The 14,802-nt window shown below is 42.8% G+C and overlaps 2 protein-coding genes across 4 annotated transcripts in view; both read left to right on the forward strand.

Moving 5' to 3' along the window:
- The first annotated feature begins 1,512 nt into the window (after positions 1-1,512).
- Positions 1,513-6,686, forward strand: LOC141992931 (uncharacterized). Of its 3 annotated transcripts, XM_074962275.1 has the most exons (3): positions 1,571-1,708; positions 2,986-4,146; positions 6,102-6,686. In XM_074962275.1, exon 2 carries the CDS (start codon positions 3,079-3,081, stop codon positions 4,138-4,140), a length of 1,062 nt encoding a protein of 353 aa, XP_074818376.1. In that variant the 5' UTR covers positions 1,571-1,708; positions 2,986-3,078; the 3' UTR covers positions 4,141-4,146; positions 6,102-6,686. The 3 variants fall into 3 exon arrangements, with proteins under 3 accessions (XP_074818377.1, XP_074818376.1, XP_074818375.1); XM_074962276.1 differs by lacking the exon at positions 6,102-6,686 and having other exon boundaries at positions 1,513-1,620; positions 2,986-5,293; XM_074962274.1 differs by lacking the exon at positions 6,102-6,686 and having other exon boundaries at positions 2,986-5,292.
- A 4,153-nt stretch (positions 6,687-10,839) lies between these two features.
- Positions 10,840-14,802, forward strand: part of SLC35D1 (solute carrier family 35 member D1) — a 31,707-nt gene continuing 27,744 nt past the window's right edge. Inside the window, exons 1-4 of the mRNA XM_074961569.1 lie at positions 10,840-11,027; positions 11,855-11,888; positions 11,981-12,067; positions 14,501-14,568. Coding sequence (XP_074817670.1) covers positions 10,840-11,027; positions 11,855-11,888; positions 11,981-12,067; positions 14,501-14,568 — 377 coding nt within the window. The remainder of the gene's footprint in view (positions 11,028-11,854; positions 11,889-11,980; positions 12,068-14,500; positions 14,569-14,802) is intronic.

The raw sequence follows: 14,802 nt of genomic DNA on the forward strand, positions 1-14,802 counted from the left end.
CCTCTCCTAAACAGTTGCATACAGTTGAGCCACTGTTATACCCCGTTCATACCAGACTGCATGTAAGTGATGAGCTGCCTTTGCTCTGTGTACCAGAGAGCCTTTGCTGATTAAAGGGGAAGGCAGAGAAGGAATTAGATCAGGTGAGTCACCTCAGCTGCCCATGTTTAAAGTGAGTTGTCTGCCATACCATTCTCAATGTATCCGAGATGGGGCTGTTAGCATGAGGGCTCTGCATCTCATGGCTTGAATCAGCATAGGAACAAATGGTCATGCCAGACCCTGCTGGACCTTATAGGTAATGTCTGACCCTGTTGCATGACATACAATGTCCCTAAGCCATGGAAGGGGTTGATGGATCCCATTAAGCTGTGCCCCCAGGAGAACACAGTGGCATCCCATGATAGGACAATTGTGTAACATGGGTCGCCAATACAAGCACGTCGACTCAGGAAAGGACATATGTTTATCAGAGAGTTCTGTGTTGACAAACCTGTACTCACAAAGGGCTAGATTTTCAGAAGAGCTCAGCACCTATATTCAGTATCACAATGGGAGCTGCGGGGCACTGAGCTCTTTTGAAACTCTGCCAGTACGCTTCCACAAAGCCTATTTCTTTCTCCTTTTTGCAGCCTGATATTTGGCAATTCTCATGATGAGCAAAACCTTCAGGAAAAGCTGTCTGTACTGGAGCTGGAGGTCCAATTTCCAGCTCAGGTGGATGTAGGTGCACCAGCTTTGATCAACGCAGTGCACTAGAAACAGCAGTGTAGCCACAGAGGTGCAGATGGGGGGACAGGCTAAGTACCAAGGGTCTGGGATGGGATTATACTCAGGGCGGCTAGCCCATCCATCTACACTGCTATTTTTGGCATGCTAGTTCAATCAAAACTGGTATGCGCACATCCACCTGAAGTGGGAATTACTTCCAGCACGAAGTGTTGTCATACCCTAAGCTGAATATCCATACCTGCTTTTAAAATATTGTTGTCTGAACATGTTTCAGGGAACAAGCAGCTATCTGCATCATCACTTGTTTAACTATGGCCTTCTTTATTTTAAGAAATGAAGCTCCTCTGAAAGAAGGTGTTTTTAATCTTGAAGAAACAGAAAGTAAGAATAATTTTCACCTGACTAAATCTGCTTCAGAAGAAAAGAAAAACTTCATCTCCTTGACTATTGAGGATGAAATGGAAAAACCAAATGCTAAAATAATCAATGTGGGCTCTCCAAAAGCAAAATCTCCCAGGCCAGTGGTGGTAATGTCCTGTTTACTGTCCCTGTTGTGTTTGGTAAAGTTTACAAGAGGTCTTGTATGCTACTGCATGCTGCTATTAAAAGAATATTCTATTTTGAAATAAGACCAGACTTCTGAACACTTGAGATTCCTGCAATAATAGCTTGCTATTTCATTATCCGTATTTGGAAGAGTATGCATACAGTGTAACGTTTAGCAGGGGTGGAATCCTGGCCCCAGTGAAGTCAATGGGGTTTTTGCCAGGATTCCTCCTTAGGTCAGTGGTTCTCAACCAGGGATAGATGTGCCCGTGGGGATATGCAGAGGTCTTCCAGAGGGTACATCATCAGCTCATCTAGATATTTGCCTAGTTTTACAGCAGGGTATGTAAAAAGCACTAGCGAAGTCAGAACAAACGAAAATGTCATACAACAACTTGTTTATATTGTTCTATAGACTATACACTGAAATGTAAGTACAATATTTACATTCCAGTTTATTTATTTTATAATTATGTGGTAAAAATGGAAAAGTAAGCCATTTTTCAGTAATAGCATGCTGAGACAAATGTATTTCTATGTCTGACTCTGTAAGCAAGTAGTTTTTAAGTGAGGTGAAACTTGGGATACAGAAGACAAATCAGACTCCTGAAAGGGGTACAATAGTCTGGAAAAGTTGAGAGCCACTGCCCTACATCATATGTCTAACACCTCAGCTTCTGGCCAGTGTCCTACGCTCTCAGTTGAAGGCTGTCAGGAGAGAAGGGAGTGAGTGCAATTGTTAGCCCCTGAAGAATAGGGTAAATTAGGTCTCTTGGAAGGAGCTAACCTGTTCCCATTTCCTCTGCTCCCATTTCCAGCACACTTGACATGATCTGCTGCCAGTTCCTGCTCAGTTTGCAAACCAGCAGGGTGAGGGAAGAGGCATCTATTGGGATCTGGGAGGAACTGGTTTAGAGCTAGCAACAGAGCGAGAAAGTGGTGCAGGCTGCAGATGGTTGGGGGGTGTGGGCAGCACGTTCTGGCACTCAACAATGGGTGAGAGGTTTTTTTGATAGAGGGCACCTGCTTAGGATGCAGATGGGAAAGGAGATGAGGAATTGGTGATGGATACGGATGTGGTACTAGTTCCTCAGTAAAGAGGAGTAAGGACAAATACACACATTCATAATGCTTTAAGGCTTAAGATTTCATGATTAATTTTAAGACCTAGTAAAATGCAATTTATGCTTTATACTGGCAATTAAACCCTGTGGTCTGACCAGACTTCTTTAGGGTTGGCATTTGAGCTAACTTGTATCAAGCATGTCCTGAATGAACTCTAGCCCTAGAACCTGAATTCACTTGCTGTGGTATTTTCTGTTTCTGGAGTTATTGGCTATTTTTTTCAGACCTATGTAAAGATTTCAAAAAACTCAGCAGGTCTTTCCTTCCACTGGGACCTCTATGTATCTCTTCTTTGTTTTTTTCTACAGTTTTCTGTATTGTACGTGAATACTCACTCTCTACCTTGACTAGAAACAAGTGTCAAAAATGTATGATAAATACAGTTTATTAATATGACACTGCAATGCATCATGTGGCTATCAGTACCATGTGACTGTTAGTGGGATATCTAGCTATATTATCTGATCTGATCCTATATATTTCTGCATCTTCAATACATTCTTGGACTTCTTTATGCAAAGATCTCAGAAACTATATCAGTAAGAAAGGAGAAAACTAAAGTTCCATTTCTTTTTTCTATAGAAAGTGAGTGAAACATATCCCATCATTTATGCTGAAGAAGGATATGTGCAAAACTCTATTTTGAAGAGGTGGCTGCATTTACATGGAGATAAAATGTCTTACAACTCAGAAAATGAAAATGGTGAGGTACAAACAAATCCAAATTCAGTTTTACAAAGCAACTGTGATTATGCCCTTGCCTTAATTGGAAAGGAAGAAAAGGATACTTTTAATATAACTGTGAAGGGGAATAAAAAGCTAAAAAGAACATTATCTGGGAAACGGAAAATCAATATTCATATTTTATCTTCAGATGGAAAAAGTAAGAGCTTAAAAGATTCACAGAAGGAAAAAACTTTTGTGCAGAAAATAGTTGGTAGCTTTCATGATGCTGAAGTACCAATCAGTAAGCTCCCATCAAAAGACAGGAATGTTTCGCCAACTAGGGCTGAATGTAACCCTGATGGCCTTGTTATATTTGGAGTGAACCCAAAAGCTACAGCACACCAATCTGCTAAAGCAAATGCAGCAACCATCGCTAAATCTCACGGCTCTTACAGCAAGCCACTAATCACAGTCTCCCAGCTTCATAAAAAAGGCAGGTCCGCTCATTCGTCACAGCTGGATTATATATCCATAACAAAATCTATTAAAATACCTGACTGTCCAAATGTCAATTCACAGTCATTTCTCAAAATCTCAGGGAAACGTGATCATTTGGAAAACAAAAGGATTATTCTATCTTGTGTTTGGGGTAAAGAAAAACCTCCACCTAGTCAGAACAATGAAGAAATCACTGAAGTAGCCAAACCTGCCAGGTGTTCTCAACCAGCTTCTTGCAAGGACGAAACATCAGCTGAGATAAAGCTAAATAATAAGGAACATTCCATAGATAGTAGGAAAGGCCAAGAATGGGATAATACCGTGGAATTCTGGAGCACTAGAAGATCTTCAGCATCACTGAAAAATTCACATGCAGTGCCAGACAACAGCCCTGAGTCCCAGAAAAAAGCAATGCTACCTGAACGCCCAGCATCATTACCTGTTAACTTCAATCATCCAATTATTAGTATACCAACTGCACAATGTGATGCCTCAGAATTCAAGATAAAAAATGTTGAGGCTGAATTTACAGACAACACTGATACTCCAAAGGACACCAGTCGCTACAATTAACTGATGGTATGTCTAACAATGGGCTTCCAAAGATATATAGGATCGATCCATTTCTGAAATGAATGCATCTGCCAATCTAGATGTTATGGTAATTTTTTATCAGAACAGCTATTATTCTGTACATGAACTTTTGTAAACCATGAGATGTTTGCCATTACAATGAATTATGATATAGCAATTATAAGGGGATGTGTCTCTCTTAAAAATTAATTGATAGGCCTTTATTCAATGGTTTTACTAGGCACACATAAAACACCTATTTCAAGCATAGAAGTTATTTCTTTTAAATCCTGAATGACTTTGTGTGTGAACATTTTAATACAATAAGATATTTCTCTTTTTACTTTTAAATACAGAGAGAAAAGGTATTTAGAGTATTATCCACCTTTCTTCCTTAATTTACTGCATAGATTTAAAAAAATCTTACAACATCCAGTACTATGAATTTCACATTGCTTATCATCTACGTTGTATATTTCAAGATTCTAGTCAAAGTCCTCCCTTGAAATGTTAATAAAATTGTATTTAGTGGAATTAGGCTTTTAATATTTAGCAATATTGGATTAGGCTGGAGTCCTCCATAAAATACATTGTAGACAATATGCGTAGACTAATGACTACTTTGATTCACTTATTCTCAGCTAATATTAAATCACAGGCACTTAAAAAAAAAAAGAAGAAAAGGCTTTCAGCTCAATAGATTGTCTCCATACGGGAAGTGTTTGGAACTGAAATGAATGCAGGAGATTTTCATCATGCTACTTAGAAGATATCTTACCAGACGAAACTAAATTTACACACTGTACTCAGACCTGATAGTTTGAACTTCTGAACAGACATGCAATTTCACTCCTATAACTCTTTCAATAAGCAACATGTAAGAACCCCACACTTCCAATCATTAGGCGCCTAAATGGTGATGCAAGTCCATGGGCCCTTGGCTTTATCTCCTTACATTGCTAGAGTACATGCAACATAGCTGAGCACCTAATTTGGTTTCTGAACTGAGCTGATGTGTTTGTACATGTAAACACTGTATTTGTAATGCTTTGCCTATAAATGAAATTACTGAGGAACAGATTTGATGTTGGGGTTATTTTGTCTTTTTTTTTTAATTTCCTTAATTAAGTTCACACAGCTCTCCCCACATGCATGTTGCCGAGCTGTGCAACCTTTCTTGTAAATTGGCAAAGTAGTAAAGTTCATATTCCCTTTGACCTTGCTGCATCAAAGAGACAGCCAACTATTTAGGCTCCAAAACGTATCTTTGTCTGCCCAACATCCCTGTTGCCTTTGTATGTATTTTTGAAAAATATGGATTTATTTTTGTAAATGTGGCTGGATCACCAGTGAATGCCCAAATGGAGACACCCCTCCACTCACGCTGGTAGCTGAAGGCTCTTTTAGATTTAAGATTGTTCAATATATTCTAAAGCCAACACTATGCAAATCTTTCTTCTTGCCCTATACAATCCTTCCATCCATCAGCCCGTTATATTTTACCCCCAGCTCCCACTACAACCCCAGCACCTCTGGAGGCTTCTGGTGGCTGGTGAGAGGAAGGCAGCTGGAAGACTAAGGGAGTTAACCATTTGGTGGGTATCTCTGGGGAACTTCAGCCTTATTGCTATTGATTAACTTTGGGGAGTGAAAGAAGAGCATTTCCTGTGCTGGGAACTTGCCATTGAATTTGATAGGACTGGGCTTGTTGTTGTGTTTTGAAATTTAGGCTTGGTTACCCTGCAGTTAGAGGAGTTATCACCTGCTTCTAGTAGGGCTCTTTGAAGTGAGAGAAGAGCAGTTTTGATTGGATAGGCCAGTGATTAGAGGTGGATTCCTAGTGTTTGTAGGGCCAAGGCTGGCAAGTGGCTGCTAAGGCAAAGGCAGCTGGGATACTAAGGGAATTAGCCAGCTGAGGAAGGCAGGGAGGTAAGTTGTGTGTTGTTTTCCTTAACTTGCAGGTACTTTACAATGAGAGGAAAATGGTATGTTGCCAACATCATTTCCAGCTCTTCCTCTGCCTGTACCTGTGGGGCCCTCTGCCAGAGAGGCATCCTGACCCTGGAGGCTTCCACCCAGGCCCTGGTCTTCACTTGCTAGGAATGTGGTCTGCATGTCCCTGACAATGAAAGCCAGGCAGGGGGAACCACTCGATGTGAGAGGTGTCTGTTGGTGGAATACCTCAGGGAGCAGGTAAGAGCTGCAGGAGGAGATGGCTCACGGGCATTTAATCCAGGAGCACAAGGACTTCATTGACAGGTTGCACATGGAAACATCTGGGATGGAGGATGCTAGTCGAATACAGATGACTACAGTGGCACCAGAGTAGGAAGGAGAACGGCTGCTTGCTGGGGAGGAGACTAGCTACTGGCCACCTTGGACAGTAGACAGTGCTCCACTCTCCACCCAGATCCCCCCATGCATTGAGATGAAGAATTATTATGCTGTATTGGCAACAGGAGATGAGGAACAGAGCCCAGTGGCTGAAGAGGAGTCGTCATCTGCCCCGAAGGCTGGGAGGCTCATGGCTACTGCACCCAATAGGAGGAGGCATTGGATACTGATGGTCAGGGACTCCGTTCTGAAGGGGATGGAGGGATCCATCGGCTGACCTGACATAATGTCCTGGGAGGTATGCTGCCTGTCTGGAGCCTGTGTCTGAAATGTTACACAAAGTTTACCAAGATTCATCCATCCCTCTGACCACTCCCCCCTGCTGCTCATCCAGGTATGACCCTGAGCAGATCAGCAGTGACTCCAGGGTCAGGAGCATAGGTTCTGATTTTAGCCATCTTCCCAGTTTAGGATGTGCATGGCCCTGCCTGGGCCTTTACCCTCAAGATGAATGCATGGCTGCACAGATGATGTCAATGGGTGGGCTTTGGCTTCCTTGACCACAGGCTGCTGTTCCAGGAAGAAGGTCTGCTGGGAGAGATGGGATCCACCTGACCATGGAGGAAAAGAGCATCTTTGCACAATGACTTGCCAACCTAGTGAGCAGGGCTTTAAATTAAGTTCAAAGGGGGCAGGTTAGTGTAAAAAGAAGTGACCTTAACAGAGAACTAGATATTGAGGGGGATGTGGAAAATTACAATGGGGTCATAGGAGCAACAAGAGGGAAATCAGTGGGGGAATCTGTTCAACATCTTAGATGTTTATACACAAATGCAAGGAATATGGGGAATAAACAGGAAGAACAGGAAGTATGAGCCGATCAGCCTTCTTGATGTCATTAGTTATTCACTCTCTTTCCCTGCTAAGTAGTGGAACTACACTTTCCATTGTCTTTCTGGTGCTCCTAATGTATTTAAAGAACCTCTTCCTATTCCTTTTTATGTCCCTTGCTAGGTGTAACTTAATTAGTGCCTACGTTCTTGTGTTCTTCTGTACTCCTCATTAGTAATTTGTCCATGTTTCTACTTTTTATAGGATTCCTTTTTGATTTCCAGGTCATTAAAGAGCTCCTGATGGAGCCATATTGGCCTCTTACTTTCCTCCCTATTTTTCCTTCGCTTCGGAATAGTTTTCAGTTGTGCCTTTAATATTGTCTCCTTGAGAAACTGCCAGCTGTCCTGCACGCCTTCCTCCTCCACCCCCCGAGATTGTCTTCTGTTTTGCTTCAGTCTTCATTAAAAAGGTTAATGATGACCAGATGCTTAACATAATTGATATTAACAATTGGGGGAAGGAATGCAAGGCAAAATAGAGAAAGAAGAGGTTAAAGAATATTTAGATAACTCAGATGTATTCAAGGCAACAGGGCCTGATTAACTTTAAACTAGGATGCTTAAGAACTAGTTGAAGTAATCTCAGAACCATTAGTGATTATATCTGAGAACTCACAGAGGACGGGTGAGGTCCCAGAGGACTGCAGAAGGCAAATATAGTACTTATTAAAAAGAGGACTAAAGAGGACCATTGGAATTATAGACTAGTCAGACTAACTTTGATACATAGAAAGATACTGGAACAAATTATTAAACAATCAATTTGTAAATACCCACAGGACATAGCATTATAGAAAATAGCCAGTAAAGATTTCTCAAGAACAAATCATGACAAACCAATCTAATTTCCTTGTCAGGGTTAGTTGGCCTAGTGGATAGGGAAAAGCAGTAATGTGATATATCTCAGTTTTAATAAGGCTTTTGACAGTCCACCATGACATTCTTATAACTAGGGAAATATGGTCTAGATGAATTTACTATAAGGTTAGTGCACAACTGCTGAAACACACTACTCAAAGAGTACTTATCAATGGTTTGCTGTCAAAATGGGAGGGCTTATCTAGTGAGGTCCTACAGACATCAGTCCTGGGTCTGGTACTATTCAAAATATTTTCATTAATGATTTGGATAGTAGTGGAGGAGAGAAAATGCTTATAAAATTTGCAGATGACACCAAGCTGGGAGGGGTTGCCAGCACTGTGTTAGACGTGATTAGAATTTAAAATGATATTGACAAATTGGAGAATTGGTCTGCATTCAACAAGATGAAATTCAGTGAACATAAGTGTGACATTTCACTCCATATTCTTTATGAAAATATGCTTATGATATGAATATGAGATATTCTGAGATATGCTTTATGCAAGATGGCTCATGTAAGATATCATTGGAAAGGCTATGATTTACTGAATGTGATTATCCAATTTGTATGCCTGTATCATTTCTGTATCTTAAGATAGGAATATTAATTATGTATCTGTATTTCAAATGTGTTACTTTGGGTGTCACCGCCAACCAGCCCTTCAGGTACAACAATGGAAAAGGCACACAGGGCTAATGGGCTATTAGGAGAGACAGTGGACTGTGAAAGAGCTGAGTCTTCCTGTGGATGCTCCAGACAGCCTACAAGTAATGGCTGCCACAGCCCTGCAGAGACATGGGTCTGAGTCACCTGATACTGGACCCACCCCTTGGATTGCCAGTGTTCTTCCACTGGGAGACAAAGGGTTCCCGCCATACACAAGAGCTATATAAGGCAGGGGAGTGACATCATCGAGGTTCTCCTCTGCCTCCTCACCCAAAGAGACACTGAAAAACACATGGAAGCAAGAACTGAACTGAGCGGAGAAAGGTTGAACCCAGGCTGGGAGCGTGTCCAGTCTGTGAGTGGAAATACCTGAAATCTCCAGGTGCAGGCCAGTGCAGCTTCCTTTCAAGACTTTCTGTAATCTACCTGTGACAATACCTAGGGTGAGAAATTACGTTTTGTAACCTGTGTCTTAAGTATATTGAGCTTATCTTGCGTATTTCATTTTATTTGCTCAGTATTCTGCTTTGTTCTGTCTGTTACCTCTTATATTCACTTAAAATTCACCTTTTGTAATTAATAAACTAATTTCTTGTTTATAATATAACCCAGTTTGTGCAATTCATAACTGGGGGATGGAGGGAAATAAGAGGTTGTGCATATCTTCCTCCACATTGAGGGAGGAGGCAGATTTCATAATATATCTTTGGGTCTGCATCCCAAAGGAGGCAGACACCTGAGTGCTGGGGGCAAGTCCCTTAAGCTGAGCCTTCACAGAACTGATCTGTGTCTGTTTCGTTCTGCAGTTTGGCATGGCCCTGCCTCCGTGTGTGTGCTTGAGGAGGCTTAATAGAATTGCTTGGCTCAGCAAGACAGGTAAAAAGGGTACTCAGGCTGGCATAACAGACAGGCTCAGTGGCATCTCAGCACATCAGGTGGCATTTTAAGGGGGAGGCAAACCATCACCATAAGTACTTCACTTAAGAAGGAAAAATGAAATGCACAACTACAAAATGGGGAATCACAGGGTAGGCGTTAGTACTGCTGAAAAGAATCTGGGGGTTATGAGGAGCACAAATTGAATGAGTCAACAATGTAAGGCAGTTGCAAAAAAGGCTAATATCATTGTGGGATGTGTTAACAGAAGTATGTCCTGTGTAAGACAGAGAAGGTAACCATCTTGCTCTACACGGCTCAGATGAGGCCTCAGCTGGAATACTGGGTCCAGTTCTTCACACCCCACTTTAGGAAAGATGTGGACAAATGAGAAAGAGTCCAGAGCTGAGCAACAAAAATGATACAAGGTTTAAAAAACCTGACCTATGAGGAAAAGTTAACAAAAACTGGGCCTGTTTCATCTTGGAAAAAGAAGAGTGAGTCAGAACCCACTACCAGTCTTCACAGTCCTCTTTACCCAAGCCATTTGATCAATGGTCCTCCCAAACCACTGAAGCCCAAAAATTACTGAGCTTAATCTGCAGCCAGGGAGAGGTAGATAAAACTGGGGGAGGGGCCTCTGGAAGAGGCTTGCAAGGGAATTTGTGGACGCAGGATCACTGAAGGTTGGTACCAACAGGTTGGACACGGGGGAGATGATTCTAGGCTGAACTTGGTCCTGCCTCAGCGCAACGGCTGGACTGGGTGAGTCCCAAAATACAGCGGCCCGAGGACGCCAACTCCCGCCTCCGCCGGCAGCGCCGGAGCCGGTCACGGATCCGCTATGACCGGCCCCCACCCCAGCGACCCGCAGGCAGCCCGTGACCCGCAGCGCCTGGCCTGGGGCGGCACCGCGCGCGTGCCCGCTCTGCCGCCCCCCCGGCCGAGCCTCGCGCAGCCCCCGCCCCTGCGCTAACTCCTCCCCCCCGCAGCCCTAGCGGGGCTCCCCGCCCCCTCGGGCTCCGCGCCCGGCACCGCCCCCCGCCCGTCTGCCGCGCCCCTGCAGCCATGTCGGCCGCCGCGCGCAGACGCCAGGCAGCCGGGGCGCCGCGAGAAGCCCCCGCTGGCGGAGATGAGGAGCCGGGCATGGCGGCCCCGAGCCTCAGCGTCTGCTTCAAGCTGCTGGCGGCGGCTCTCTACGGGTTCAGCTCCTTCCTCATCGTGGTGGTGAACAAGAGCGTCCTCACCAGCTACGGGTGAGCCGGGCCGCCCCGCGCCGCGCTCCGGGCAGAGTTCGGCGCTGCGGGGTCGGAGGGGGCGGGGGCTGGTTGCACCTTAACTCGTGCGGCGGGGCCCGGAGCAGCGCTTGGCCCCCTGGCCGCCGGGCCCGGGGAGGGGGATGCTCCGCACGGGGGGGAACTGCTGGGTCCCAGCACTGAGCGGGGCAGGGGGCCTTAGCTGGAACCCCATGGATAGCCCCGTGGGGCGCCCCCCCCCAGCCTTCCCGGGCTGCCGGCGCTGGGGTGGGGGTGTTTGCCGCCGCCCCCCCCCCCCCGCCGCCGCCGCCGCCGCCTTCCCGGGCTGCCGGCGCTGGGGTGAGGGTGTTTGGGCCACTGTTTTGACCCTGGCCCCCAGCTGAGGTATGCGCTGTGACTCTTGCTTGGCACTTGCTGCATCAGGGTGTTGTATGGTTTGGATGAGCTGGCTAGCTAATCGCGGGGGGGTTTCCCTGGCGTGGAGCAGGCTGGGGCGCAGGTTCACTGCCTGAAAGGAAGTGTTCAGAGTCCTAAGACTGTGAGCCCCGGGAGAACAAGCCATTAGCATCCCAAAGCTGTGGGGTCATGGGTGATGTGTGCCGTTAGCTCAAGCGGTACAGCCAGCTTTTTTAAGCTTTGGCCAGGGAATGCTTTAAGGCAAATATTAAAGGGCTAACATTAAGACTTAATTAAAGAGCAAATTTTGAAGGGGGGGCAGATTGTATTTCCATGTGGTGTTTCTCTCTCTAGAATGTGATTGACTGAAAGTACAAGGTTGACTTTGCTGACTTTTGTATTTTTATTTAATTTTTTTTTTTTTACTATAGATTTCCCTCCTCACTATGTGTTGGACTAGGCCAGGTTAGTTGGTTTCCTGAATATTGCATGTTTCTAGTAGTGCATGGGAGGGGTTGTCGGGATGGAACAGTGAGTGTTTTGTGCTCCTCTTATAGATGCTGGCCACGGTGACTGTGCTTTGGGTGGGAAAGGCACTCAGGGTGGTGAAGTTTCCAGACTTTGATAGAAGTATACCTCGAAAGGTAAAACGATTTCCCTGCATAGTGTCTAATGTAAAATACAGTTCTTTCTTTCCTTTTAAGGTATAAACACTTTAAAATGTGCATATTCTTTAAGAAGTTCAGTAACAGCTAGTGCTGTCAGCTAGACTTAAAAGAAATAATGCTTTTTATTTAAAAATATACCATTTTAAAATACGTTATTCATCAAATATAACACGGTTTCTGCCTTATTACATTATGCAATCCAGCACAGAATTCTGCTATGTAAGGCAGTTGTATTTATTTTTGTATTCTCATGTATGTATTTTTTCCAAGTTTTTGTTGCCTTTAATTTTAAAGACAGTATCTATATGCAACCAAAGATGTTCTGTTAATGTTTCGCAAACTATTGCTTAAGATAAATGCATTTTTCAGAAGTGTGTGTTGTAACTCATATTTTAAAGTAGGCTGAACAAATGTTTTTGCTTGTCACCATACTGAGATGGTTCCCTAACTGAAAGCTAAAAAACCGAGGAGTACTTGTGGCACCTTAGAGACTAACAAATTTATTTGGGCATAAGCTTTCGATGAAGTGGGTTCTAGCCCACAAAAGCTTATGCCCAAATAAATTTGTTAGTCTCTAAGGTGCCACAAGTACTCAGGTTTATTTGCTGATATAGGCTAACCAGGCTACCACTCTGTAACTGAAAGCTGTTATAGAATCAATGCTTTATTATTAGGGCTGTCGATTAATTGCAGTTAACTCAAAAAAATTAACTGTGATTAAAAAACTTAATCACAATTAATCGCACTGTTAAACAATAGAATACCAATTGAAATTTATTAAATATTTTGGGATGTTTTTCTACGTTTTCAAATACATTGATTTCTATTAAAACATGGAATACAAAGTATACAGTGCTCACTTTATATTATTATTTCTGATTACAAATATTTGCACTGTAGAAATGATAAACAAAATAAATAGTATTTTTCAGTTCACCTCGTACAAGTACTGTAGTGCAATCTCTTTATTGTGAAAGTGTAACTTACAAATGTAGATTTTTGGTTTGTTACATAACCACTCAAAAACAAAACAGTGTAAAACTTTAGAGCCTACAAGTCACTCAGTCCTACTTCTTGGTCAGCCAATTGCTTAGACAAACAAGTTTGTTTACATTTATGGGAGCTACTGCTGACTGCTTCCTATTTACAATGTCACCTGAAGGTGAGAACAGGCATTGCAAGGTATTTATGTGCCAGATATGCTAAACATTCATATGCCCTTTCATGCTTCAGCCACCATTCCAGAGGACATGCTTCCATGCTGATGATACATGTTAATAAAATTTGTGGCTGAACTCCTTGGAGGAGAATTGTATGTCTCCTGTTCTTTTTTACCGCATTGTGCCATATATTTCACGTTATAGTAGTCTCGGATGTTGATCCAGCACATGTTCGTTTTAAGAATGCTTTCACAGCAGATTTGACAAAATGCAAAGAAGGTACCAATGTGAGATTTCTAAGGATAGATACAGCACTCGACCCAAGGTTTAAGAATCTGAAGTGCCTTCCAAAATCTGAGCGGGATGAGGTGTGGAGAATGCTTTCAGATGTCTTAAAAAGCAACACTCCGATGCGGAAACTACAGAACCCGAACCACCAAAAAAGAAAATCAACCTTCTGCTGGTGGCATCTCACTCAGACGATGAAAATGAACATGTGTCGGTCCGCTCCGCTTTGGATCGTTATCAAACAGAACCCGTTATCAGCATGAACGCATGTCTTCTGGAATGGTGGTTGAAGCGTGAAGGGACATATGAATCTTTAGCACATCTGGCACAAAAATATCTTACAATGCCAGCTGTAACAGTGCCATGCGAACGCCTGTTCTCACTTTCAGGTGACATTGTAAACAAGACGTTGCCAGCATTATCTCCTGCAAATTGTAACCAAACTTGTTTGTCTGAGCGATTGGCTGAAGTAGGAGTGAGTGGACCTGTAGGTTCTAAAGTTTTACATTGTTTTGTTTTTGAATGCAGTTTTTTTTGTACATAATTCTACATTTGTAAGATCAACTTTCATGATAGCGATTGCACTACAATACGTGTATTAGGTGAATTGAAATACTATTTCTTTTGTTTTTTACAGTGCAAATATTTGTAATAAAAAATGAGCACTGTACACTTTGTATTCTGTGTTGTAACTGAAATAAATATTTGCAAATGTAGAAAACATCCAAAAATATTTAAATAAATGGTATTCTATTATTTAACAGTGCAATTAATTGCGATTAATTTTTTTAATCGCTTGATAGCCTTATTTATTATATTATCTGAGGTCTGAATGTGCGTGTGAGAACTAACCATTTCAGGATGGAAGAACTCTGATCATGTAACCATGTTACTATTTGAATGGGGAGTTCTCTAGCTGTCTAATTTTTTATTGAGTGTTGTCTCTCTTATAATTTTCTAGACGTTTCCACTACCTCTTCTCTATTTTGGGAACCAAATCACAGGACTGTTCAGCACAAAGAAACTGAAGTATGGATAACTTTTATTATTTTTTGAGGTTATAATGTGTTATGATTATACATAAAGGTGAAACTGATCTTTAATATGCCCATGGGCTTGATTTGTGGCAATGTAGGGGAATGAGGGTTATAACTATTATTTGGCAACTAGTAATCAAGGTCTCTTTCCTGGCCTTGGAATGTGCAAGTTTTTTTAAAGGGCCATAAATCACTAGATGACATTCTCCTGACTGGTATTTAGTGA

The sequence above is a fragment of the Natator depressus genome, chromosome 8 (assembly GCF_965152275.1).
Source record: "Natator depressus isolate rNatDep1 chromosome 8, rNatDep2.hap1, whole genome shotgun sequence".
NCBI classification, from domain to species: domain Eukaryota; kingdom Metazoa; phylum Chordata; order Testudines; family Cheloniidae; genus Natator; species Natator depressus.

What these genes read in the sequence shown, in the direction of transcription:
- LOC141992931 (XM_074962276.1), top strand. Translation starts at nt 3,079, where the DNA reads ATGTCTTACAACTCAGAAAATGAAAATGGTGAGGTACAAACAAATCCA.